At 38.7% G+C, this 24873-nt stretch overlaps 1 protein-coding gene across 1 annotated transcript in view; it reads left to right on the top strand.

The window, feature by feature from the left end:
• Positions 1 to 24098, top strand: part of MYO9B (myosin IXB) — a 34993-nt gene extending 10895 nt beyond the window's left edge. Inside the window, 36 exon segments of the mRNA XM_009707562.1 lie at positions 1 to 56; positions 205 to 305; positions 508 to 637; positions 1120 to 1209; positions 1455 to 1571; positions 1849 to 1983; positions 3964 to 4085; positions 4685 to 4826; positions 5105 to 5300; positions 5881 to 5956; positions 7539 to 7649; positions 8723 to 8762; positions 9285 to 9407; positions 9883 to 9963; positions 10170 to 10280; positions 10827 to 10949; positions 11456 to 11605; positions 11717 to 11883; positions 12273 to 13223; positions 13761 to 13827; positions 14198 to 14328; positions 14972 to 15129; positions 15262 to 15452; positions 15929 to 16027; positions 16535 to 16711; positions 17195 to 17236; positions 17783 to 17894; positions 18078 to 18148; positions 18603 to 18795; positions 19118 to 19246; positions 19876 to 19981; positions 20726 to 20857; positions 21823 to 21946; positions 22962 to 23101; positions 23385 to 23533; positions 23659 to 24098. Of these exon segments, the coding sequence (XP_009705864.1) occupies positions 1 to 56; positions 205 to 305; positions 508 to 637; positions 1120 to 1209; positions 1455 to 1571; positions 1849 to 1983; positions 3964 to 4085; positions 4685 to 4826; positions 5105 to 5300; positions 5881 to 5956; positions 7539 to 7649; positions 8723 to 8762; positions 9285 to 9407; positions 9883 to 9963; positions 10170 to 10280; positions 10827 to 10949; positions 11456 to 11605; positions 11717 to 11883; positions 12273 to 13223; positions 13761 to 13827; positions 14198 to 14328; positions 14972 to 15129; positions 15262 to 15452; positions 15929 to 16027; positions 16535 to 16711; positions 17195 to 17236; positions 17783 to 17894; positions 18078 to 18148; positions 18603 to 18795; positions 19118 to 19246; positions 19876 to 19981; positions 20726 to 20857; positions 21823 to 21946; positions 22962 to 23101; positions 23385 to 23533; positions 23659 to 24098 (5483 nt within the window).
• The last annotated feature ends 775 nt before the right edge of the window (positions 24099 to 24873 follow it).

Here is a 24873-nt window from a genome sequence, read left to right as displayed (position 1 = left end):
AAGAGCGTAAAGAATTTCACCTCAAGCAACCTGAAGATTATTTCTACCTCAATCAGGTAATCTGTGACAGGGATTTACCAGTGCACTGGTAAGTGTTGTCTGTCTCTTATGTTAAACAAGAAAGCAAGCAGAACAGATTATACTTGTTTTCTTATGATGTTTGGGCTTCATTCTTTGCCTTTTATTATGGATCCCTCTTCACAGCATAACTTGAAAATTGAAGATGGGGAAGATCTCCGACATGACTTTGAGAGATTAAAACAAGCCATGGAGATGGTTGGCTTCCTTTCAGCAACAAAAAAACAGTAAGCAGAATCCTTTAAGCTTTTGTTCATGAACAGCAATAAACTGTATACGTGTTGGGATCACATTTAGTCCAGTAGGAAGCAAGGAGATCTGAGTATTTGAGGGCTTACAGACACATTCTTGAAGTGGAATTAAGTCTGCTAACCTGTTATAATGAACACGTAAGAAAAATTCTTATAAAATTCAATTTTTCTTCCTTAGGATTTTTTCAGTGCTTTCAGCTATTCTGTATTTGGGCAACGTTACGTATAAGAAGAAAGCTACAGGCCGCGATGAAGGGTTGGAAGTAGGACCTCCTGAAGTGTTGGACATTCTTTCTCAGCTTTTGAAAGTAGAGTATTTCTCTTCAGCTCTAATGTTTGATACACCTTTTTGTCATTTTTCTACCTCAGCATTTTATTTTAATATCTTGTTGCCCTGTTTGGTATATGTAGATCTGGTTTGTGGTACTTCCATGAGATTTATCTCATGGGAGGGGAAATGGATGAAACTGGTGAAATTATTGTCGTTGGGGATGGAATATAGCCCATAGCATGGAAGTAGAATTTGTTTACTCACTAATCATAGAGCTGAGCAGGAATAAATTTAGTGGAGATGTGTTCTTCGCCACCATAGGGAAACGTCTGAATGAATCTAAGCTGAGAATAATGTAAAGAAGTTGAAGAACTTGTAAAGCTATTGATGAATGATAAGTGTAGCTGTTGTCAAAGAGCTTGGGCTTCTCTGAGGAAATTGTGTCCCCGCTGTTGCTATCAAATTACTCGTTGGGGAGTTTGAGGGTGACAGTAACTCTTGTTCTTGCTTGTTTTGAAGGTTAAACGAGAAATTCTAGTAGAAGTGCTAACAAAAAGAAAAACTGTGACTGCTAATGATAAGCTTATTTTGCCATATAGTCTCAATGAGGTGAGTAAAAGAACACTAGTAGAATGATTTTAAATAACTGAAACTTGCTTTTTTCTGTTAAGAAAAGCTAGTATGGTACACTTTCACATTTAGTGACGGGTACTTGGAAAGTTAGAAGTTAACATTAAATGAAAATTTTGTTTTTAGTTGTCTGTGCAAGAGTTGTAATCTTTAAGTGACACTGGTCTGAAATAGAAATGCGCTTTTTTTTTTAAACAAAGTTCTGAACATTGTTTCATCTGCAGGCAATAACAGCTCGTGATTCAATGGCAAAGTCCTTATACAGTGCTCTGTTTGATTGGATTGTTCTGCGAATTAATCATGCACTCCTTAATAAGAAGGACATGGAGGAATCTGTTACAGTAAGTTTCTCACAAAAACAAGTCTTTAGACAGTTGTGTGTTTAGAACTAACAAACACTGCTGTAAATGACATGGTCAGATATCTGGGATAAACTTTGAATCTCTGAAGTCCATGGTAAATTTCTTGGTAATGTTTAATCAACTCTGTTTTCACAATAGACATAACTGTTAAATATTCAAAATCTATTACACTGCAGTGTTTTTGTAATGGTTAGCTGTCATGGGTTAAGTCACTGTGTGACAGATTGCTTAACTAGATTTCCACATCTTCTTGTAGTGTTTGTCCATTGGTGTACTTGATATTTTTGGATTTGAAGACTTTGAAACCAACAGTTTTGAACAGTTCTGTATCAATTATGCAAATGAGCAGCTTCAGTATTATTTCAATCAGCATATTTTCAAATTGGAACAGGTAAGAAATTAGAGTTGCTGAAACAAACTTTTTTAATCAAGTGTTCTTATATTATGCAGACTTAGCCACTATTCTGCAAAACCCCATGGCATCATTTTTGTAATTGTTTTAATATATTTCCAAAAGTCTAATTTTTTAATTTCTTGTTTTATTATTGCTTGTTATTGTTTGAAGGTTGTAGCTTTGCTGTATTTAGTGCTCTATGTATACTAATGATAGCGGAGTCTTTCTTCAGAGAGCTGGCATTAAGTTTCTGCTTGACTGTAAAAAACTAAAAAGACATTCAGGCAATCCCAGACAGAAGTCAGATGAAACTGTAAACTTTGAAAGTGTAGGTGAGGTGTTTGTTTCAGGGTTTTTTTTTGTGTCTGTGGGTGTTTTGGTTTTTTTTTCTTAATGGTGGGTGAGGGGTTTGTTTCAGGTTTTTGTTTTGTTTTAATGGTTGGGAAAAACTTTATCTTATTTTTGTCAGTTTGTAAATATTTAATAACCAGTCCTTGTTGCTTCTTCCACCTGACTGCATTTAGGGGATACAACCTTATGTTGATATAGGCAGTAGTTCTGAAATCCTGATATTACTGGTGTATGTTGATTTACTTGTTTGCAGATGGTATCATCTTAGGGAGCGATTTGAGTGCTGCAAGAGCTAACAGATTCTGTTTCCAGACTGAAGTCTGGGGGGGTTTTGCTGTAGACTTGGATTTTTTCTTGTTTGTGCTAAAGCATTGTTCTCAGGTCACTCTGCTGAAAGAAAGAAGTCATTCTGTAGTATGTGGTATTTAGTCAACAACATGTAGATAACTCTAAACAAGAATTTTAAAGAGAGGAAAATTACCAAACACACAAACTTCATATGTAAACATGATGTTGAGGTCCCTGTTTTGTAACTTACGACAGAAGTGGCTATCCAGGCTAAGTAGAGTAAATAGTTACATTGTTTTCTTTTTTCCTAATGCCTTTTTTCCAAATAAGCTTAATCCTTCAATGACCCATTTCCTGTATCTCTTGCAGCATGAGAGCCCTCGAGGGGGATCTCTATATCTTTTTAAAGAAAGGCTTTTTTGTCTGTGGAAAATGGAATTCAGTTCTGTAATGCAGAGTGCACACTGAGCAGTCTGTCATTAGGCAGACTGAATTCTACCTACTTAAAAATAATCCATTTCTTATCGTCATCATAGAGAACAGTGAGAGGTGCTCTTTGTCTTTTGTTAAATGTAAAACTCATTTAGTTAATTTTCTGTTTGATACCTTTTTTCACATTAGTACCTTATCATTAGGGGTTTTTTCTGTGGGCATTTACAGCATTAAGAAAAACTGATGTTTTGGTTCCATATCTTAATAGGAAGCTTGTCCTTTCAAGCATTTAATGCATTGTCATTTCAGCAGAAGAGCTTCAAGTTCTGTTGTCAAAGAGAGCTCCAAATTTTCTGAACCTAAGCGGTTTACATTGCTTCCTTAGGGAAGTTCTGGTGTTCTTCTTGTGTAGGGCTTAACTGTCTGTTTTGAAACTTCTTTTATTTCATCTGACAGTGCAATTTGGAAATTCTGGAACTTAATATTAAATATTTGTCACTTCCCTTAATACAAGACCTATGGAAGAGAAAAATAGACTTAAATTCCTCCAATATATGTCTACATAGTGTTTGAATGTAATGCTGAAGATGTGATGTTTAACTCCAAGTTTGTAGACTGCTGATTGCTGGGAAGGCACAGCAAAACCTTTTTCACTGTCTTGGTTTTTAAATAGTTTTACTCCAAGCATCCACTGTTGAGTGACTTGGCTAGGTGGACCTTTGATCTGACCCAATATGCCTGCTGTTCTGTTCTTATTTATAAATTTTCCTTATTTTTGTTTCTGCTGCCTGAACTAACAAACTCGACTTGCCATAGCTGTTCAAGAATGTCTTTTAAGCACTTGGATCACAGGACATTAAAGGTCAGGGCACTGTACTGATGAGGGAATTTTCTTGAGCTACACAGGAGGAATATAAGAGTGAAGGGATCACGTGGCACAATATTGACTATACTGATAATGTGGCCTGCATTCACTTAATCAGCAAGAAGCCCACTGGCCTCTTCTATCTTCTGGATGAAGAAAGCAAGTAAGCAACAAATGTCTTCTGGAAAAAAATGTGTGGCAGGGAGGAGGGAAGGACTGTGAAAGGGAACAGAAATACAGCACTTTAAAAGGGAAAGGAATGTTGTGGGGAGCAAAGGGTCATCTTATGGCTATGATCTACACTCTAGTTTGCTTTTAATTACTCCGATATGGTGGTGATATAAATTGGTGATAAAATTGAACTTTGACTTAAGCAAACTTACAGACTTTCACTTTTGTGTTTTATTGTGGAATTACAGTTAAATGCATGTAAGTAAGTCTTTGGAACATTAAGTAGCAAATGTGGTAAACAGTTTATGTGGTGCTAACTAAACTTGACTAGTGAAGTGGGAGGAAGCATTGACATACACTTAAAACCTCAGAATATTCTGCTATATGTGGAGCTGTTGGTTTTGGTGCAGAAACAAAGACCACCTCTAAGATTGAAAGCAGGTGTGTAAGTCTCAATTAAAGTGTATCGATCTTGGACAATACAATACTTTCCACAAGGATCAATAGGTGTTCTTCATTCTGTCACCTTGCACCTCAATAAACATACCTGTATTTGAAAAATAGCTGACATCTTTTGTTTTGTATTCCTAGTTTTCCACATGCCACCAACCAAACTCTACTTGCAAAATTCAAACAGCAGCATGAGGAGAACAAGTTCTTTGTTGGAACCCCAGTGATGGAGCCTGCTTTTATTATTCGACACTTTGCTGGGAAAGTTAAATACCAGATAAAAGTAGGTGATAGATCTGATGGCCACAAAAAAAAAAAACCAAACCATTCCTTGCCTTTCTGATAGTTTTTGTCAGGGTGTAGAAAACCTGTTGGGGATGGGCTGGATCAGATGTGTCCTTAGAAGTACTTTAGTTTTTTTTGTGATGGTGTAGACTGGAGGATAACGCTCGCTATAGTGAGAACTATTTAGAATAATAAATTATTCTGAATAGTGATTAATATCTTGGATCAAAACACAGCTTTCCTGAGAACTTGTGGTTCAATGTGCCTGTTTTGCAGGATTTCAGAGAGAAAAATATGGATTACATGAGACCAGATATCGTTGCTTTACTACGAAGCAGTGACAGTGCTTACGTTCGGGAGCTGATAGGAATGGACCCTGTCGCTGTGTTCCGCTGGGCAGTTCTGCGAGCAGCTATTCAAGCAATGGCTGTCTTTGCGGAGGCTGGACGCCAGAGAGCTCAGAAGACTGCAGGTACGGTATGAAAAAATGCTCTGGAAACGCTTTCAAATACTATACGATTGGTTAGTGCTTGTTGACAGAACTAGTTTATGGCAAAACCTTATCGTCCAGATGCGATCTTGGTTTGGTACTGTGGACAAAACTGACTTGTGAAAATGGCTTAACACTCACATACCAAAGAGATTGTCACTGTTTTATCTGAGATCATTTGGACTTCCTCCTCCAATAAGTGCACCACTTCCAGCAGGCTGTGCCAAATCTGATGTCCTATTTGTAAAAGTTGGGGAGGATACTACTAGTTCTAATACGTATGCTCTTATCACTGGTTTTGATCTTCTCAGACCTCCCTGAAGTTTCAAATGAGTATTCGGGATTAAATACTAATTTTGAAAAGCTTTCCTGAGCAGCTGCAATTTACTTTCTAGTAGTAAGCAGTTTGAGAAAAAGTGGTCTAGCTTGATTGCTAAAGTACTAGAGAAAAATGCCAGACCCTTGGATGGGTATTTTGCTTTTTACAGTTGGTGGGGTGTTTTTTTTGTCTATTATGCTCATATCTTTGTCAAAATTCAACTTGTTGATTATTTCATAACAGGAGTGGTACGTCAAGGACCCAGAGTTCCCCTTGGAGAACTCCAGAGATCAAATACACCAGTAGAAAAAGTTTATCGGTGAGAAACACATACTTGACCCATATCGGGGAAAAGACCTGAATTGCTGGGTTGCCTTTTCACATATATCAAATGTGAACTAGATCTTTCCAAAAGGATAGCAAGTTTTATTTCTTCTATCTTGTTTTGTTTGCCCTTTTTAATACTATCAAAACAATACTCTAGCTTATTTTATGTAAGACCAAGCACTACCAAATGTTGGTGACATAGCCTCAGTCCCATTTACCACTGGAGTTCTTGTCTTCTGTGCTTTGTATGTGTTGCTTTTAGCATTGTGAGTTCCTCTGCAGCTGGTCTGTGTCACTGAAGGATTTGTAGGAGCACTCATGTTTTTTGCAGCCTTATGACATGATTAGGAGGCAGGGCAAGAACTGCCTCCACATGTTACTCTGTATAGGCATATTTGCCTTTCTATGGAGTATTTAGGTTTTATACATGTTCCCTTTGCAGCTGCTCAATGCTTGATTTCTCATTTGATTGTTCTGAGGATTTCGATATAAATGCTTTTGAAGACATCATTTCTTTTTATGAAAACAAGAAGTAAGTAGAAATAGGCCTGCACTTAAAGACCAGGGAGGCACATTCCTGGACAGACTAACCTTCTGAGCATGCTCTGTGTAGAAGTAAAGCCATGAAGTACACATGAAGTAGTGACTTCATGCTGCTTCATAATTACTTCATCCTGGACAGTCTCTGTCACTTGTGGCAACTAAGAACTAAAGATACAATTCACGTGAAAGGATTGGTCATAGTGTAACATATCTATTTCCTTGTGATATCTGAAAACAAAAGCTTGATATTAAAAAATGTTCAGAGGTACCAAGGGAAGCAAGCAACTGTCTGTAGCAATGTTGCTGCCTCAGTGAGCAGCTCAGAATGGTGATAGCATCTAACAGTCAGAAATGATTCTTATGCTTCTGTTATTTTTGGTTTGTGCCTCTCTGGAGAGTAAAGAAGGTAAGTTTTGTGCCAAGACACAACACTTCACAAGCACAGTGCATGCTTAAAATAATAGAATCTGCCATGAATTAGGTACCATCCCAGGCTTACTTTGAAAAGCTAAACATGTGAATAAGTTTGAAATGGAAATGAAAAACAAAATTTCATCAAGTATTCCTGTAATAGCTAGTTTTTAACTTTTCTAATGTAAGTCTGCTTCAGCAGCCTCATTTTAGTAGGCAAATCTATATATAAAAATATTTACTGCTTGATTATGAAGAAGCTTGTATCTATCTGAAAAGGCTACTTAGCTTAACAGAAAGGTTCCTTGCCCATTAATTATGTTTTGCTAAATTTCCCTCTGCTTTCTGAATTGATAGCTGAAAAATTTACATTAAAAGGTAGAATTAGAGAATAAGTTTATTATGAGACCCTGGTAATTAAATGTTAAGGCACTGACAGAGTAGAAAGTGCTGACTTGACCTCAGAATCATTCATACTTAGGAAAAAGTAGTCTGGGATTGACCTGCTACTGTTTGGAGCACACTTGGTGATGGGATCTCTTGGGTTTTTAACTCTTTTTTTTCCCCTCATGGCTGTGTGTCTTTCTTTGCCATCTCTGTTTTGCTGTGAATCATTTTAGAGACATGCATGAACAAATCATCGCAAGTATAAAAGGACTTCCATGGCAGGGTGATGATCCCTGTAAGCTGCTTCGGTCACTCAGTCGACTTCAACACCGCTCCCACTTCATGTGAGTTCTGGTGCTCTAGGTATTGCTTTGAAAGTGCAACAATATCCAAGCAGTTATTCTAGTCCATAAAAAATATACTTGTCCCAAGTTTGTCTTCAGCAAAAAAAATAAAAAAGACAATTAAAAATAAAATAATTCCTTCTAAAAAATATAAAGGCTATAGAGAATGCTTTGTTGCTTCATTGCATTCGCTGAAAGTTAAATGTACTTTTCGTGTAAAATTGCTTTAAAACCCAAGCATGTTGCAAAATATTCAACAATGAAATCTCTCACAAGTTATAACTAATGGTTTCCTGAAATTCAGGATGCTAATGCTGTGTATAGTCCTGCATCAAGACTCTTTATGTGTGCACATGTGTGCGTGTGTAAGAAAATCAATCTGAGGTCCATTGTATAAGAAATAAATGTCAACTGGGTGGCATGGAGTTGGAACATGCCTCACGTCACAGAGTTAACATGCTTAGAATTAGGAGGATGTGAACTACAGCCTTGTTTTTGAGAGCTTCCACTTCTAGGTCACTGGTGGGGAGCGGTGAGAGCTATGCCTGGGGTTTGTGTAGTGCCCCAGGAGGTTCTGGGGATGACCTCACACGTACCAGAATTTGTAAGTGGAGTGCTGGGGCATGTGTTGTTCTTCTGTGAGCAGTTAAGTGCTTTCACAGGGATTCTGGTGCAAGCAGCAATAACTTCTGAATCCAGTATTTTTATTTGATAATACCTTAGTATTATGACAAGAGTTCAATGACTGTACAGTTAGCTAAATAGAATAACTTGCACAAAAATAGTCTATGCAACATTGCAGTTTTAATAGCTTTAACTTTAGAGAAAATGTTTCACTTTTGAAAGCTTCCAATACCTACAGAGTTTGTTTAAAAATAAAAAAAATTCTTGTTGCGAAGCAGTTTGCATTTCTTGCATTGATCACTTTGAGATGTGCATGAACACACCCTGATGCTGTTGTGCTAATTTTCTTCTATCCTTTGTCTTGCCTCATAAATTGCACCAACTTATGGCTTACTGAAATAACCAAAAATCGTGGTTTTTTTCTAAAATGATCTTTAATATTTTAACAGGAAAAGTAGAGGTGTCAAACAAAAGCAGATCATTCCCAAGGTAAAGTTATTCAGTAAATTTTGATTTATCTTGGTTTTTGGGTTGTTTGTTTTTTTCACTGTGAACATTCATTTTGATTGACAGAACTCATTCAGAAAATACTCTTTCATAGTGTAAGGAAGTTGTACCACTTATCCTCTAAAACTTCCCTTTTGACAATCTAAAGGACAAGTGAATGTTCACCTTTGTAAGAATTGCTGAACAGGAAAGAATTGTGAATTGGCATCTGTTTAATTAGACTAGAGATGCCATAAATACATAAAGCCGTTTCTAATCAAGTTGTGGAAGGCAAACACAGTGATTTTGTCAATCACTTTCTTCACTTTACCCTTGTGGGAGGGGGCAATGGAAAAGTTTCACTCTTAAGCAGCTGCTTTTGTCCAAAATAGAAATAATGATGAAGTGTAACGTCATTGAATGTGGAGCTCTAGGTAGTTGCTTTCATTCTTACTCATTTTGATGGACAGAAATGTTTATCCTTAGGAGACTTGTGCTTTGTTGATTATGAAAACTTTCTTCTAGAACTTGCTGGATTCCAAATCTCTGAAGCTTATAGTAAGCATGACTCTGCATGATCGAACTACAAAATCCCTATTGCACTTACACAAAAAGAAGAAACCCCCTAGCATAAGTGCACAGTTCCAGGTAGGTGACTGATGTGGTGGCAGACACCTCTGAGTGCACCCTGACCTCATGGGAACAGACCTTCCTGGGCTGATCTAGGCTGATCTGGCTTGAAAGACAAAGTGGTTTTTATTCTTGGGATTTGTCTGAAGTAGGGTTTATTACTTGATTAAAGTTAGACTACATTTAGAGACTACCCTTATGCTATGAAATGTGTTAGCTCTCTGTACCAATCAGCCTCATCCTTGTATGCAGATCTAGTGCTACTGTTACAGTACATGTGAACCCCACTTTTAATTACCTTGAGAAAAGGTAAAAACAAATACAGAGATGTGCTGTGCAGTATGGGAGAACATCCGTATTGTAGGAAATAGGATTTTGTATAGCCATCAGATCTGAAGCAACCTTATTTCTGAGGAAGAAGCTGTACGGCTATCAAATGCAGCTCAAAATGCTGATATCTAAAGAAAAATGTTTCTGAATATTTTTGTTTTAGACTTCACTTAGTAAGTTATTGGAGACACTGGGTAAAGCTGAGCCGTTCTTCATCCGTTGCATCCGCTCCAATGCTGAGAAGGTAAGGCTGCCTTAAGAGCTGAGCTGATCTGACTGCTGAGAATCTAAGTCTTCTAACCCTGTAATATATCTCTTTCGACTTGTTCACTGTCATTCTGTACAAAGGTGAAAGGTAACTAGGGTGTGAAAACAGAATGTGCTTTCTCTCCTGGACAGAAATAGAACTCTTCAGACATTTACTAGCTGTTGACTGCTAATCTTTTTCAGAAAGAGATGCTTTTTGATGAAAGCTTGGTGCTTCAACAGTTAAGATACACTGGCATGCTAGAAACTGTGCGAATCAGAAGATCTGGCTACAGTGCCAAATATACATTCCAGGTATGTAAGGAACTGGAAGTGGATTATGCTTTCAGAAATACCTCCTTTTTTTGGAAAAACAAGCATTGCCTCAAAGTCTTTTGTGTCTTTCTTCATATGAAGCTCACGACCACTTGGGATGAACTGTAAAAATTCATTGTAGTTTTGACAGAACCTGCATGGTGACAAGTTGTAGTCTAAACTATTGTGCGAGTCATCTACCAGTAACTTGTTCTACTTGTTGCATGAAGGAAAGCATTCTGAGTGCTGTGTTGCAAATATAAGCAATTGGTGCTGCACACTACCGTCTCTGTATGTGAATTAGTGTTCTATGAAATACTCTGTGCATGTAGCTTTATAGATAGGTGATCTTTATCGTTAACAGGAGGCTGAATGAAGCCTGCGTTTTACAGAGTAGGAAAAAATAGCTCAATTTGGAGTGAGAAATAAGTACTTTCAGTCTCCTATAGGTTAGATGTCTTAACTAGATTTCTAAAATAAAGCTAAAACTCTAAACTTGTGAATTACCTTCTAACTTTGATCTCTTGCTGTCTCTGCTTTTCACAGGAATTCATAGACCAGTTTCAGGTGTTACTGCCCAAAAATGCCAAAGCCTCTAAGGAAGATATTTGTGTTTATTTGAAGAAACTAAAACTGAATGAAAACTACTATCAAATAGGGAAGACCAAGGTCTGTGAAACTTTCCATAAGCCAGTAAGAAATACTGACGTACACTGCAAACCTTAGTGCAGTTCATTTACAGGTGTTACTCTTTTCTGCATTTTGTATTTAAATGAGCTATTTTAACTCTTGCAAATGTTGACACAGATGTTAGTAGTTGCCTCCTTGGTTTTGATGCCAACCTGTCTTCTTGCAATAGAGTACAATTCTGTATTATGTGGATATTGCTTTTGGGAAATTGTTGCTATAGGCATTTGTTAAACAGGTCAGTGTTTTCATTTTAGAAGGGTTCTATGATTTGAAGGCTGTAAGTACAGTTGTATGTTGTAGAATCCAAACACTGAGATTTGGTAAAACAAAAGGACTTTTACTTTTTGGGCGTGCTGTCAGCTGATAAGGTTTGGTTCAGTAATAAGCATTACCATTCTCATTTTTAGCTTGTGGAGGTGCCTCTGCTGGGGTCTGAAAGGCTCCTATTAACTGTGTATTGATGAACTTCTCTTTTAACTGAGCAGGTTTTTATGAAAGAGGCTGAGCGGCAGATACTACAGGATACACTACACAAAGAAGTGATGAGGAAAATCGTTCTTCTTCAGAGCTGGCTCAGGATGGTTTTAGAAAGGAGACGCTTTCTCAGAACACGGCAGGCTGCTATAGTTTTACAGGTATCTTTGAGAATTGCCAATCTTCTTTCCCTAACAAACAAACAAACCCTCTCAAATAACACTTCCCACCTTCAAGTACCTCTCCCTTACTTTAGAAATCTTCCTTCTTAGGCTTGCTGGCGTTCCCGTTGTGTTAGGATGACACTGCAGAGGAATAATGCTGCCATTTATATTCAGTCAGCATGGCGAAGATACAGAGCGCGAAAATGCTACCTTCAGCAGAAGAGGAGAATTTGTCTCCTGCAAGCCATGGTCAGAGGGCATCTACAGCGTAAGAGGTAAAGGAAGAGGAGCAATATGATATGAAAACATGCATTTTAACCACTTAGCTGCTTGGCTTCACCTGCCAAGCTCAGTTTCTATGTGATATGTTCACTTAGTAAACAATTTAAAGATAGTTATTACCATGTGATACCACAGTCAGTATCAAATGGCTAGTGGTGTGCGGAAACTGGTGAAGTGCTTAGTACTTGAGCCTTATTCAGCTGAGCTGCACTGATGCATGCCAGTCCTAACAAGCAAGTCTCCATGCAGTCATAGTGGGACTGTAAATGTAGTTGTATTTTATGTCTGTATTACTATTTAGACTGCATTTAAACAGTTAGGTACTTTTCTTGACTGCTGGGCATTAAATATTTGTGTTTTCATCTTAACAATTTCTTAACAGATTTCAGAAAATGGCTATAGAAAAGCAGAAAGCTGAAGAAAAGCAGAGAGAAATGCAGGAAGATCAAGACAGAGAGAATTATATGAGCAAGGACGAGCAGAGTGAACCAGCAACAGATCAGTTGCCAGTGGAACACAAGTCAGAGCTGGATCAAGCTGTTATGGACGGAGATCAAACACCAAATGAGCAAGCCGAAAACCTGAGCTCATCTGAAAAAGCCACGTTACCCCAGAAGAACATGACAGAGGGCTCTGAGAAAGTGACAAACAGCCGGGAAAAACGTGAATCTCGCCGGCAGAGGGGGCTGGAACATAACGAGTTACAGAATAAGCATGTCCTGTTTTCCTTCGAAGGACCACCTTTACTGTGCCATGAGGAGCAAACCTCTTCTGAAGAGGCCCTGGAAACTGTTCCGGTGCCAAAGAAATCCACAGCACAAGATACTGTCCTTCAAGGAAGCAGCGAGGGAGAGAAAAGTCCAAGTGAAGAAAAAGCTCTTTCAGGCACGCCACCATCAAGCGAGATAAAAGAAAGTAGTTCTATTCCTGAGCAACCACCTGTATCAGAAGTAGATGATAAGGCAGTTGATAGAATGAAAACACAAGGGAATCAAAAGAACCAGATAAAAGGCAGCCAAAGCTTTAACTGTCCCGAAAGGCCGACAAATCTTGCACTGAATCTTCATAATACGCTATCTGCTACTGGGAGCTTTCAAACTCCAGCTGAATGCTGGGCAGATAAAAACAAACGTCTTGTTCAGAAGGCAACCAAAGATCTGGATAGTCCCACTTCTTCCGCAATCCAGAGATATGTGGATGACCCAGGGAAGCTAAAGTACAAGAGAGAGAAGTGGAAAGGAAAGAGACAGACTGATGCTGATCAGAATGATATGCTGAGTCAGTCTTTGGATGAAAGAACACGTGCGGATAAGTCTCCTCAGGATCGGCTACAGTAAGGGCAGCTTCCTCATTATTTTGACTTTTTCAGAAAACAGATATGTGTAATATTTTTAAAATAGATGGAGAGCTCCTGAGAGCCTGTACATCTGGCTATGTTATGGGAGAAAACAGCTATGAACAACTGCTGCTTTTTCTTGACTCCCAGTCCTGCAGTTGAATCTGTATGGGTAGAATGTTTTCAGAAGCAAACAAAACATACAAAGCCTGCCTTGCTGAATTAAAATGGAGAGTCAGGGCTTTAGTTAAAGTACTGTCTGGAGTTTATTTTCATGTGGTTTTCGTCCATCAAAAACAAGGGTTTTGCAACCTGCAGTTTGCAAGCATCATCCCTCTGATATGGCAGGAAATCTGACATACCTTTTTTTTAACTCTCCAGTACATTTTGCGTTTAAAGTGAGTTGCAAGACTTGATCAGGATTCTCTCTCAGATGTAATTTTGATACGTGTGTTGTTTAAAAGGTGGTAAATATTAAGAGCCTATAGACTTCTATAAAATACATATTCTGAAACTAATCTTGTAATATTGCAGAAAGAAGGGGAATTCATCTTCATTAAGTGATCTCTCAACACTGGCCCAGTCTGTTGCCATGAGTCAGGTACTGATGCTATTGTACATCCTTACACTTAATTATCCTTGTTTGTAAATATTGAGGATTTTTGAATAATTGGCTACAGTGTGTTCTGTAGGCCTCTGTTCCTTTCAGGTTGATTTTTTTGACTTGATATCCATGTAAAAAAATCTAATTAGGAAATATTATACAACAATTTGAAAACTTAGTTTTTAAGAAATGGATCCTCTATCAAAGCATGAAATATACTTCGATCTTATATTAGTAAGCTAGTATCTATTGGGTAAAGTGTTTTGTCTTGGTGGAAAAAAGTTTGCTTCATCATTCTAGTTTTTAAAACCATTTAAAGAATCTATTTCACTCAGTATGTTGGTTTTTTGACTCCTCTCTACTGTAGCAATCACCAGATACGATAGAAGAAGAAAAAGGCACCAAGAAACATCCTGTGCAAAAGAAGCCCGGTGATGTCTTGCCTCCCTCAGATGCAGTCATTTCCATGCAGCCAGCAAGTCACCAAATAGATGCCAAGTATGTATTTTGTGTGTGGCTGGCCTGCTTTTAAGAAAATGAAAAAAGGAGATTTTCCACTAATACCTGAATTGGGTATCTTGAGAGACTGACTGTGGAGAGACATGTGTTGACCTCAGCTACGTGAGTGGCTGTGTTGTTGCTTCGTGTTGATGTAAACATGATATCTGACCCTGTCGAGGAACAGATTCTCTGCTCCTTGCATAGCACTTGTCTTTGAACTGGTTCTTTTTAACCTAAGAACCACCATACAGGCTCAGATCAAAGATTCGTGTAGTATACTGTCATCCAGACGAAATAAGACACCAGGAGAAAAGCTTAAGAACCCAGCAAGCATGTAATGCTGTTTTCCTGGCCTGCTCCTCCAGCTTCTGGCATTCTGCAACTCGGGGACTTCCTGAGCCAAAAATTATGTCTTTGATATATGATGTGTTGCCTCTGTGTATGTTGAAGGTAGTGCTCTAATCTAGTAAATAGCAGAATGTCCAGATGTGCTGTTTAGTTTTTCTGCAGGTTGGACTTAGAGTAAATACGCACAATAGAGGTTAATGCTATTGTGAGTTATTGTTAAAAGAGCCTTTTCTTGTAGTGGAGCCAGCTTCCATTACTAATGTGACATACTTGTATCTGCTTTTGTGTTCAGGTCTGCTTTTAAAAGTCCTTTGCGTAGACTTTTGGGGAAAAAGCCAGACAAGAAAATTCCAAAGGAGAGTCCTGATGTGACTGATGAAGGAGATGGCCTCTCCCTTGTATCTTGTGTCCTCTTTCCAGAAACAGGAGGAACCCATAAAGTTGCAGAAGGTGAGTTTCAGTGACTTAATCCTCAGCTTGCCAATATAATCTTTTCTGTGATATTTTGCATGGCTACTGAGGAAACAAATGCTGCAGAATTCAGTCATCCTGCTTTAATGTACAAATTAATTTCTTTCCCAGCTTCTTCTGGACAGCCAAGTCGCCTCCAGGCAGGGGAGCGCCACGTGAAAGAGAGCAGTAAAACAAAGAAGAACCGTACTATAAAGATCAGCAAGATCTCAAGTGTGTCTCAGAATTGGCGAGCTTCCATGGCCCGTGAGATTGCGAATGCCAATGAACTGAAACATCTTGATGAGTTCCTCCTAAACAAGGTAAAAAACACTCAACTATGATAAAATTCAAGTCTATGTTCACTGTTTGTGTGGAATTTTAAGGACTACTCTTCTAGGTGCAAATTCATATTATGATTTAAAGCAAAGGGGAATTGATTTGATAGCTTGACCAAATTAGGTCTGCATTAAGACCCTTCCTATTCCTTCCTTTAAGTCTCTGAAGACATTATATTACATTAAATACTCATGGCATTCATGTAAGGTCTTTGTTTGTTTACAAACAAGTGGGCAGCAAAAATTGTATTAAAACAAAAAGCATGAGTTGTAAGGAAATAGAGTTCTCTAGAGCCTAACTACCTGACTGTCCTATTTTGTATCATCATCACAGAGCATTAAGAAATGTTGTTTTAAATAATTGGAATGGTCGTAGATGACTAAGCCCAGCAACTGAAGCTTAATACTGGTTGGATGTTCTTGTTTTAATGGAATTTCATGCAGATGTATTTGCCTTCTAGATCAATGACTTACGCTCCCAGAAGTCTGGTGTTGAATGTTTGTTTTTTGAAGCCACAGAGAAGTTTAGAGGAAACATCAAGACCATGTACTCTGCTCCTGTAAGTAGTAAGTCTCAATAAAGTGACAAGTTAGTAGGTAACAAATGAATGAGTGTGCAGTTTAGATGCTTGACCTACAGCTCTTTATCAAAGCAATTAAATTCTTAGCGTAGAATTCAAAGCTGAATGTTAGACTTGAAAAAGGATATTTTACAGTTCTGCTGTAATCTTAAGCACATTGTTTTGTTTTCTCATTCACTCAGCTGTAACTTATTTTTAGAAATGGATGCATTTTGCTGTCTTCAGCCTCTTAATGTTGCTGTGTTTAAACACCAAAGAGAGGTGCCAACAACTTTTCCAATATTCTTCCAACAATGCTTTGTCTCAGCCAAGTGCCCTTCTACAGTGTAGTAGGGAAGTGTGCTAACTTGTTTCTGTCATGGGCTGTTATATTTTACTTTAATCATGAATGTACTTCCTCACCTCTGAACTTCAGCACATGAAAACATGAAACTGTCTCAATGGTATCCAAAAAGACTGTCTTAATAATACTTTTTCCTTCTCTAGAATGGGCAAATCCATGTTGGCTACAAAGATCTGGTGGAAAATTACCAGCTTCTAGTTACAAATCTGGCCAAAAAAAGGGAAGAGAAAGAAGTCAAGCTGGTTTTGAATCTCTTCCAATCCCTTCTGGATGAATTCATCAGAGGATATACAAAAAAAGAGGAATCTGAGCAGCCCAAGGTATAAAACTTACTCTGTTACCGGCTTATGGGATGATTAAACAATCTGACTCTCCTAGGGTAAGGAACCTGTGTTACTTCAGAAGCCTTTTCCATAGTGTTCTTCATTATTTGGGAAACACTTTCCATACACAAATCATGTATAACAAATTCTGAATGCTGATACACCTTTTTACAGTTGTTCATTATTTAACTTACTCTTAATATTTTCAGAATCTTAAAGTGCTTGTGTATTGTCTTTGAGAACTTAGGAATTCTCTGAAGGCTTTAGACATGGAATTGCTTTGTCATCAGGCAGTGAGCTCAGTTGATTTTTAAGAGGTTGACAATGTGAGCTCAGACAACCCGCATACCAAGCTGAAGCGGCAGTATAGTGTCTCAAATGTCTGGAGGTGAAGTAGAGTCTGGGAAACTGAATAGGAAAAAAACAGAAATGGAATGTCTGAATTTTAAAGACTAATGCCAGTTTTGTATTCCACTGCAGCAAACCAAAGCCCAGAAAAAGAAACGAAAACAAGATCGTGCAGTAAGTACTTTCATTTTGCAATAATCTAAGTCCTCAGCTGCACTCACAGAACACAGAAAAAAACCTTCCTGAAAGAGCTTGATTTTGTACTGAAGTTCTGTTTTACTTTGCGTGCCAAATCACTACCCTCTTTATGAAGATATGACACAATATAAAACTTTCTTCCATAAATCAAAGATCTTGCTTATGCAGAGATAGGTGATACTCAAGCATTTTCTTGCTCGTCCATAGCATCTTTTAAAACTTCATGGCTTTCTCAATCATGGGACTGTTTAAAGGAAAACTACTACTAAATATTAATAACAAACTATAGCTAATGTATTGCACTGATGAACTTTAACCAGGGTGGCAAGTCAGTTATGAAATGATCCAGCAAACCCAACTGCCTTAAGATAGGGTGAAATTTGGTTTTAAGGTCTAAACCATCAGCTGTAACTGTAAAATAAAAGTGGAAAAATCTAAGATAGGATAGTTAGTTTTATTAAAAATAATAATTTTTTAAAAAGGCAAAAAAAAGTCCATTAGTTTCTTCCTGCCTCCCAACAGATTGAAGAACACAATGGCCACATATTCACAAACTACCAAGTGAGCATACGGCAATCGTGTGAACACTGCTCATCCTACATCTGGCCTATGGAAAAGGCCTGTCTCTGCCACGGTAAGTAAAACCACCTCGTTCTTGCCAGTTGGTTTATAATATGTGTAGATTGCTTGTAACTTTGGCTGGTACAGATAGGGCTTAGTGAACAGTACGTGCAAGTTATATAGTAACTGAATAAGACAAGATACTTAACATTTTGATGTCACTTGGAATGCTTGTAACAACTGCTTCTTTCTCTAGTTTGCAAGTTGATTTGTCACAAGAAATGCATGTCCAAAATCCAGAGCAGCTGTACATCCTGTGGAAAAAAGGTAAGAACTGTACATCTAGGATGTGGTACTGTCATACCGTAAGTGATGCATGCAAAATGCTGCCTTTTTTTCTTAGCAAATGAATAGTGGATGTCCAGGCACTGAATAAAAATTGCTTAAACAGTTCTCTTCTCTGTCTGCGTATAGTCAGAGGCAGGCCCTGCAGTTGCAGAAACAGAACATTCTTCTAAAAGATGATACGCAAGCTAATTTGAGAACTCTAGAGTATGTGTGCTGTGTTGGACAAACTGTTAAAGAAATCCTTCAATATGTACCATGAAGTTTCTTTATTGCTGCAGCTCAGGAAATCTGCCTTATGATAAAGCCTGGTAGCAAGCTAGAATAAAACACTCAGCTTTTGTTTCTGGAAGCATAAGCTAATTGTAGCATGAAACAATGGAATTTTCTAGCTTGGGAACAGGTATTCACAGTGCTTGACCTGTATCGATTCCAGAATGAACAGGACACAGAAACACGTCATTTTGGAGTGAGTGTGAGTTCCCTGACCAGTGAGAGAAATTCAGTCCCCATTGTCATGGAGAAGTTACTAGAGTATGTGGAGATGCACGGCCTCTACACAGAAGGCATTTACAGGAAATCAGGATCAGCAAATCGTATGAAGGAGCTGAAACAATTGCTGCAAGCAGGTCAGGCAACATTGTCCGCCCATTTGACTTCCTTGCACGATACCACTTTTCCCTGCAATTCTTTTCTGTCTGAAAGTATCTGGCACTTTTTAATGTTTTCAAAACAGCTTTTTGGTGGCCATGCAGGGTATATTATTTTTGCAGGCTGGAAAAAACTGCTTAGTACATATAAGTGACTATCAGCAGACTTTTTTTTCTTCCTTCTAAATTTCTGTACATAGAATCCAAGTGAAAGATTTGAGCATTTCTAATGTTATTTCTTTGGGGTCCCATTGTGTACATCAAAGGAATGAACTGCTCTAAATAAAACTCTTCTTTTCAGATCCAAACTCAGTGAAACTGGAGAATTACCCTATTCACACTATTACGGGCATCCTTAAGCAATGGCTACGGGAATTACCAGATCCACTAATGACATCTGCGCAGTACAATGATTTTCTTCGAGCTGTAGGTAGGTTTTAGAAGTGTTCAAAGCAATAGTTTTTCTTTGACTTATTACGTCCTTGGGAAAAGAAATTCTGAGATGCTCATGCTGGCTAACCAGCTTCCTTCCAGTACAGTTACAGCAATGATTTTAGACATTTTACATAAAACACTTCTCAGGGAATTTCTCCTCTAGTTTACTTGACCTTGCTTCAGGATTCCTTTTTTTTTTTATGGTAGCATAATGTCACTGTATAACTGCTCTTTCTAAAATCTAAGTATGTGAATAGGTTTCCTTTCATATAGGGTTTTTTCTTCTTGATGTTCTGAACCAGATCTAGATATCCAGGTATCTCAAATATTTAGATTCATTTAACTTCAGTGGGATTAAGGCACCCTAAATATTGTTGGAGATCTTCATGTGTCACTTGATGATTGCTAACAGCAGCAGCATCTGAAAAAGCAGGAAAATGGCAGCGCCATGAGGGGCACTTTAACATCCAGTTATAACAATCAGTAAATGAAATGACAGCGTGACTTCCAAGAATTTGATCTCTATCTGTTGCAGACAGCTTGAGACGATGTCACTAAGTGCTTGGTGGCTTTCCACTAGCGTTGCACAGCAATTATGATCTTCTGCTTTCTCCCCTTGTGCAGAACTACCAGAAAAACAGGAGCAACTCTGTGCCATTTACAGTGTCCTTGAACAGCTTCCACAAGCAAATCATAATACCTTGGAGCGACTCATCTTCCATCTGGTCAAGTAATGAGTTTAATTACTTCATTTGGAGAGAAACTCCATGTGACTTTGAGTCCCTCTTGGAAGCTTTCTAAAATCTTATCCCGCTTCAGTGTTGGTGTAGGGATTGTGCTGCTGGTTTAGAAATGAAAGAATTGAAGTAGATAGTTGTGCTTGAAAACAGATGCATGCTTACTTCTACCATCTGGTGTATTTGTATCAAATCAGTTAAGAACAAGTTGAAGACAAGGTAGATGTGAAAGACTTGGTGAGTCGTCTGAACACCAGGATTTATACAGATGGGTATATAGTGAACTGAGATGTTAGTGTACTTGGTAGGGACTGCATAAGCATTATAAATGCTTGCACATGTGCTAGTCTTACGAGCAGGGATAAATGGTACTGATAAAGGGGCTGCTCTTATCCAAGGAACTCGAGAATTTTCAAAGTGGCCCTCTGAACACAGGGAAAAGTGATTTTTAAAGAGGAGGACACTGAATCACCAGACATACTTTGAGAGGCTACCAAACTAGCTTAACTTGGACAGCTTCTTGTTCGTTTTTCTGATGCGTGAAACTGTCTATTCAGTAGGTGTGAAATAATTTAAAAACTTCTTTAAACTGCTGTACATACTTAGTACCCTAGAGGCCTCCTTACATGTTATTTGGGAACTCTGGCAAAGTTTGATCAGATTGTATTCTAGCAAAGTTTGCTTAAAATCTTTTATTTTTCTTTTGTTTTTTCCCTTCCTTGAACATTGAATTCCAGAGTGGCTTTGATAGAAGATGTCAACCGTATGTCACCCAATGCCTTGGCCATTGTTTTTGCTCCATGCCTCTTGCGTTGTCCTGATACCTCTGATCCTTTAACCAGCATGAAGGATGTTTCAAAAACAACTATGTAAGTTTTAGCAGTCTGCTGCAAAGTATTAGTTTGAAATATGATGGAAGGCCAGTACTACTACCTGCATTTGTTACAACCTTACTCATATCAAGCTGAGAAACTGAAGGTTAAGAGTTGCTAAATTCTGGCTCTGCTAGTGCTGCCAATTTATATGCCCTTCTCTGAGTCCTTCCACCTGTCTCAAATTTACAAAGCATAAAGTAGGATGACTTACAAACCTGATATTTAAGACTTATATTTTACATCAAGATAATCTTTTGGGGGGATTGTACATTAATCATCTATATTTTGCTGGAATACAAGCCATAATAAACAGATATAGAATTAAACTGTCTTCTGCATACTTGGAACCCCCTGATAATTTCTTTTCTGTTGTTCCTGGAATTGAAGAAGGTTGTGTCCTTGATCCATTTTGTTCTCCTCACCCTCCAGCAGCTCTGGCTCTCTGAGTGCCCCTTGCCATCCTCAGTGCATGGCTAGCCTTGCATCTGCCTCCAATGAAAACAGAGTTTGAAAAATGACAGCTTTTTGTAACTTCTTACTGACCCATGGGGCCATACAGGTGGAACAGGGTGGTTGCAGGCTCATTCTGTATGTACCAGTCTGTGCCAGCACAGGGAAGACAGGTAGAAGAAGGAGAAGCAGTTAGCAGCCATGGTAATGTCTGTTTGCTTACCATTGTTGTGTAAAGTCAGGTGAGAGGTTCTGGTTATCCCAGGAAGAACATGTGCCGTTACCTTTAACAGTCTGCCCTGTTTTGCTTGCTGTGTTGGACTCTTTGCCCTGTTTCCAGGCAGTGCTGCCCCTTGTAAGGCATGCAGTGGGATGTTTTGATTGCATGCCGTCCATGTGTGAATGTGGCAAACATCCCCAAGCCAGGAGAGGCATCTCATCCCAGCGTGGTTGTCCCCAGAGCTTTTATAGCATGAGGTTGCTCAATAAACTCTTGCCCTTTTGTCCAGGTGTGTAGAGATGCTCATAAAGGAACAGATAAGGAAGTACAAGATAAAAATGAATGAAATAAATCAGCTGGAAGCAGCTGAGAGCATCGCTTTTCGACAACTCTCATTGCTTCAGCAGAATACGGTAAGTGTTGAAACAAACCACAGAACCACACCATCCAGCAGAAAGCATCCCACCAAGTGCTTGGGAAGGGATGTGCTACTTATTTATCCTGTCTGCCCCATTCAGTAAGTCAAAAATCAATTGCAAGATAAGAAAAGGGATTTGGACTTGCCCAAAGCTGTAGGTAGGAGCTAAATATACAGCTGCACTGGACTCTGTTTGGTACATTAAAGGCACAGGGTGGGGATCCGCTCTTGTAGTGGTGAAAACCTATTCACATATAATTCAACCAGTAGAGCTAAGATTGCTGAGTCTCTTCCATGGCGAAGAAATTCCTTCACTCCAGAGATGAATGGTGGACAAACATATGCTGTGTTCTATTAGGGCAAATAGACTTTTGTTTTGGTTGTACTGATTAAGACAAACCAAAGTCTGTCTGATCAAAACCCACATATAGTGAATTTGGTCTTCATCTCTCTCTAGCTCTGGCCTGTAAAACTTGGGTTTTCTTCCCCTTATGAGGGGATGCTGGTATGTACGCTGCCTGTGTTAAGATTGCATGTTTTTTTTTTTCTTATGGTACTATTGCATGACTAAAATACTTACTACATGTGTCGTAACTTGGTTTTAAATACTCTTTTGAACAATTGAGACTGCATGATTGGTGCAACTTTCTCCCCAGACTGCATGCAGGGCTGCTGACCTGTTCTGTCATGACTGGTATTTCATAGACATTCTGAATGTAACTTGTATTGAATGGAATAATATTACTTAAGTGACTACTAAAACTAAGCTGAGGCTGGCAAATCAAATTACTATGCTTCAAAAAAGATTAACAAAACCCCAGAAATCAGGTGAATAGAAAAATTTCTATTAGTTTTTGAAACATCTGTATGGGTAACTAACAGCTGTTCATCAATTCCGCCAGCCTTTCATTTGGCCTACTCATTTGTGTTCCACCCTACAACTAGTAAATGGTCAAGACTTCTATAGCTCCTTATGACTGAGAAGTGTTACACATAAATTTGTCTTGCAGAGTAAAAGCTCACAGGCCAAAGGAAATGACAGTGGCAACTCGGAACTGGACTCACTGCATGAAGAAGAGGAAGTTTCTGAAGCTGATAACCGAGAAAAGGAGATTCTCATTGATCGCATACAGTCAATAAAAGAAGAAAAGTAAGTCACCCTTTATCTCTGTAGGTCATGCCCTTTGCAGTTGGAGGTAATACAGATAGTAAAGCAGTATACCTTTTGTCCAAAATGATCTAGTTAATTCTGTTCTATAGGCCTTTATGGAGGCTAAAAGGAAAATACAAAGGACTAGCTGAGAGAAAATACCATGAGAATTAATATTTAATGACTACATGCAGGAAAGTTTAGCTCTGAATACGAGCTGCATAAAGTTGCTTGTATCAGAGACATAGTTTTCTTGAGTGCTACAATCTCTGTTTTGATATAGGGAAGATATAACTTACCGGTTACCTGAGCTCGATCAGCGAGGCTCTGATGAGGAAAATGTAGACTCTGAGACTTCAGCAAGCACAGAGAGTCTGCTTGAAGATAGAACAGGACGGATGGATACCGAAGGTCAGTATTAAGGTAGCGTGTGTTTTTTATTCTACATCTTTCACTGCATACAACCAGGTGACCAGATGTTACCTGGTCACAGGTCCTTGTATCAAATTACATTTTCATGCATGCTTTCAGTATCTAAGTATCTTGTTTCTTTAAAGCAATTATTGGATTACACTGCCGTGCTCAGAGCTCCAGTATGCCTGCCAAAGACATTTGCAAAGTGCCTTCTCTTTTGCAAACCTCTTCAAATTCTTCCTCTGCATCCCTGGCTTCAAGACACAGATCATCTTTAACACTGTCCAAGATTAAAGTGCCCCGTCGAACTCCAGTGATGCCAACAGCAAACATAAAACTTCCTCCTGGAATTTTCAAATGTACAGAATCCCAGGGCAGGATTTCGGCTAACGAAGAGTCTCAAATAATGGTGAGACGAAGGGAGCAGCCAGCAAGGCGAACTGATAAAATCCACTCTGTATACATTGCACAAGGGTCTGCAATGGCCCACACTCAGGAACTCTTGGATGAATACGAACCAACAGCAAAAGTAAAACGGAGGTTTTCGGACCCTTACTCTCACATTCCCTGTATAGAGAAGTGAAAGGCTTAAGCTGTCTGGACTTTTTTTGAAGTTGACTGCAGCTTTGGTTTTAACCCTTTGAAGGCTATGAACTGGTTCATGTTCTTCTGAGCGGCTGCTGGGAAGGCAGCCTGGAAACGTACAGTACTGTAAGGGTTAAGCAAGGTTGTTTAAAACAAATATTCTTCACTTTAATTTAAAACCTTGCAAAGAAAGTAGAACATAAAACTTATGTTGAGTAAAATACATGAGTTGAGTGTACAGTAAAAAAATCCCCCGATTCTGCTGCCGTGCCTTTTTCCATTTGCCTTACAATGGACTCTAACGGGACCAACAGCAAGTTTGAGTTAATGTGTGTTCCTTTAATTTTTTTTAATGTTTTTATGACAACTTTGTATGTGGTTTACGGAACTGTTAATGTTGTAATAACCTTAACTGAGACCAAAATATATAAAAATGTTTATTAATACATTGCACTTTTTAAAAATACATGTGTTAGTTTATCAATGTCTGTGTTGTCTAATGAAAAATTTCTTCTGAAGGAAGCATAGCTTTGTCAGTACTTCATACAGTGTTGGGAAAGCTCTGTGCACGGAGGAAGCACTAACGGCGAGCCCCTGGTGTCCCCTCAGAGCATTTTGGTGCTCTTGGAGGACACGTACAACCCAGCACGGAGCAACAGTGCTGGGCGCTTACACTGTGCGGAGCTGCCTCATGCTCCCCGCACTTCACATCTGTGCAGTGAAACCCGAGGGCGACGTGTGACCATACATAAAACGTTTTGAAGCGCAGCCCT

This window comes from Cariama cristata, unplaced genomic scaffold (assembly GCF_000690535.1).
Source record: "Cariama cristata isolate BGI_N322 unplaced genomic scaffold, ASM69053v1 scaffold18309, whole genome shotgun sequence".
Lineage (NCBI taxonomy): Eukaryota > Metazoa > Chordata > Aves > Cariamiformes > Cariamidae > Cariama > Cariama cristata.
The sequence above is the reverse complement of the archived record's forward strand: the minus strand, read 5'-3'. Positions and strand labels throughout refer to the sequence as shown.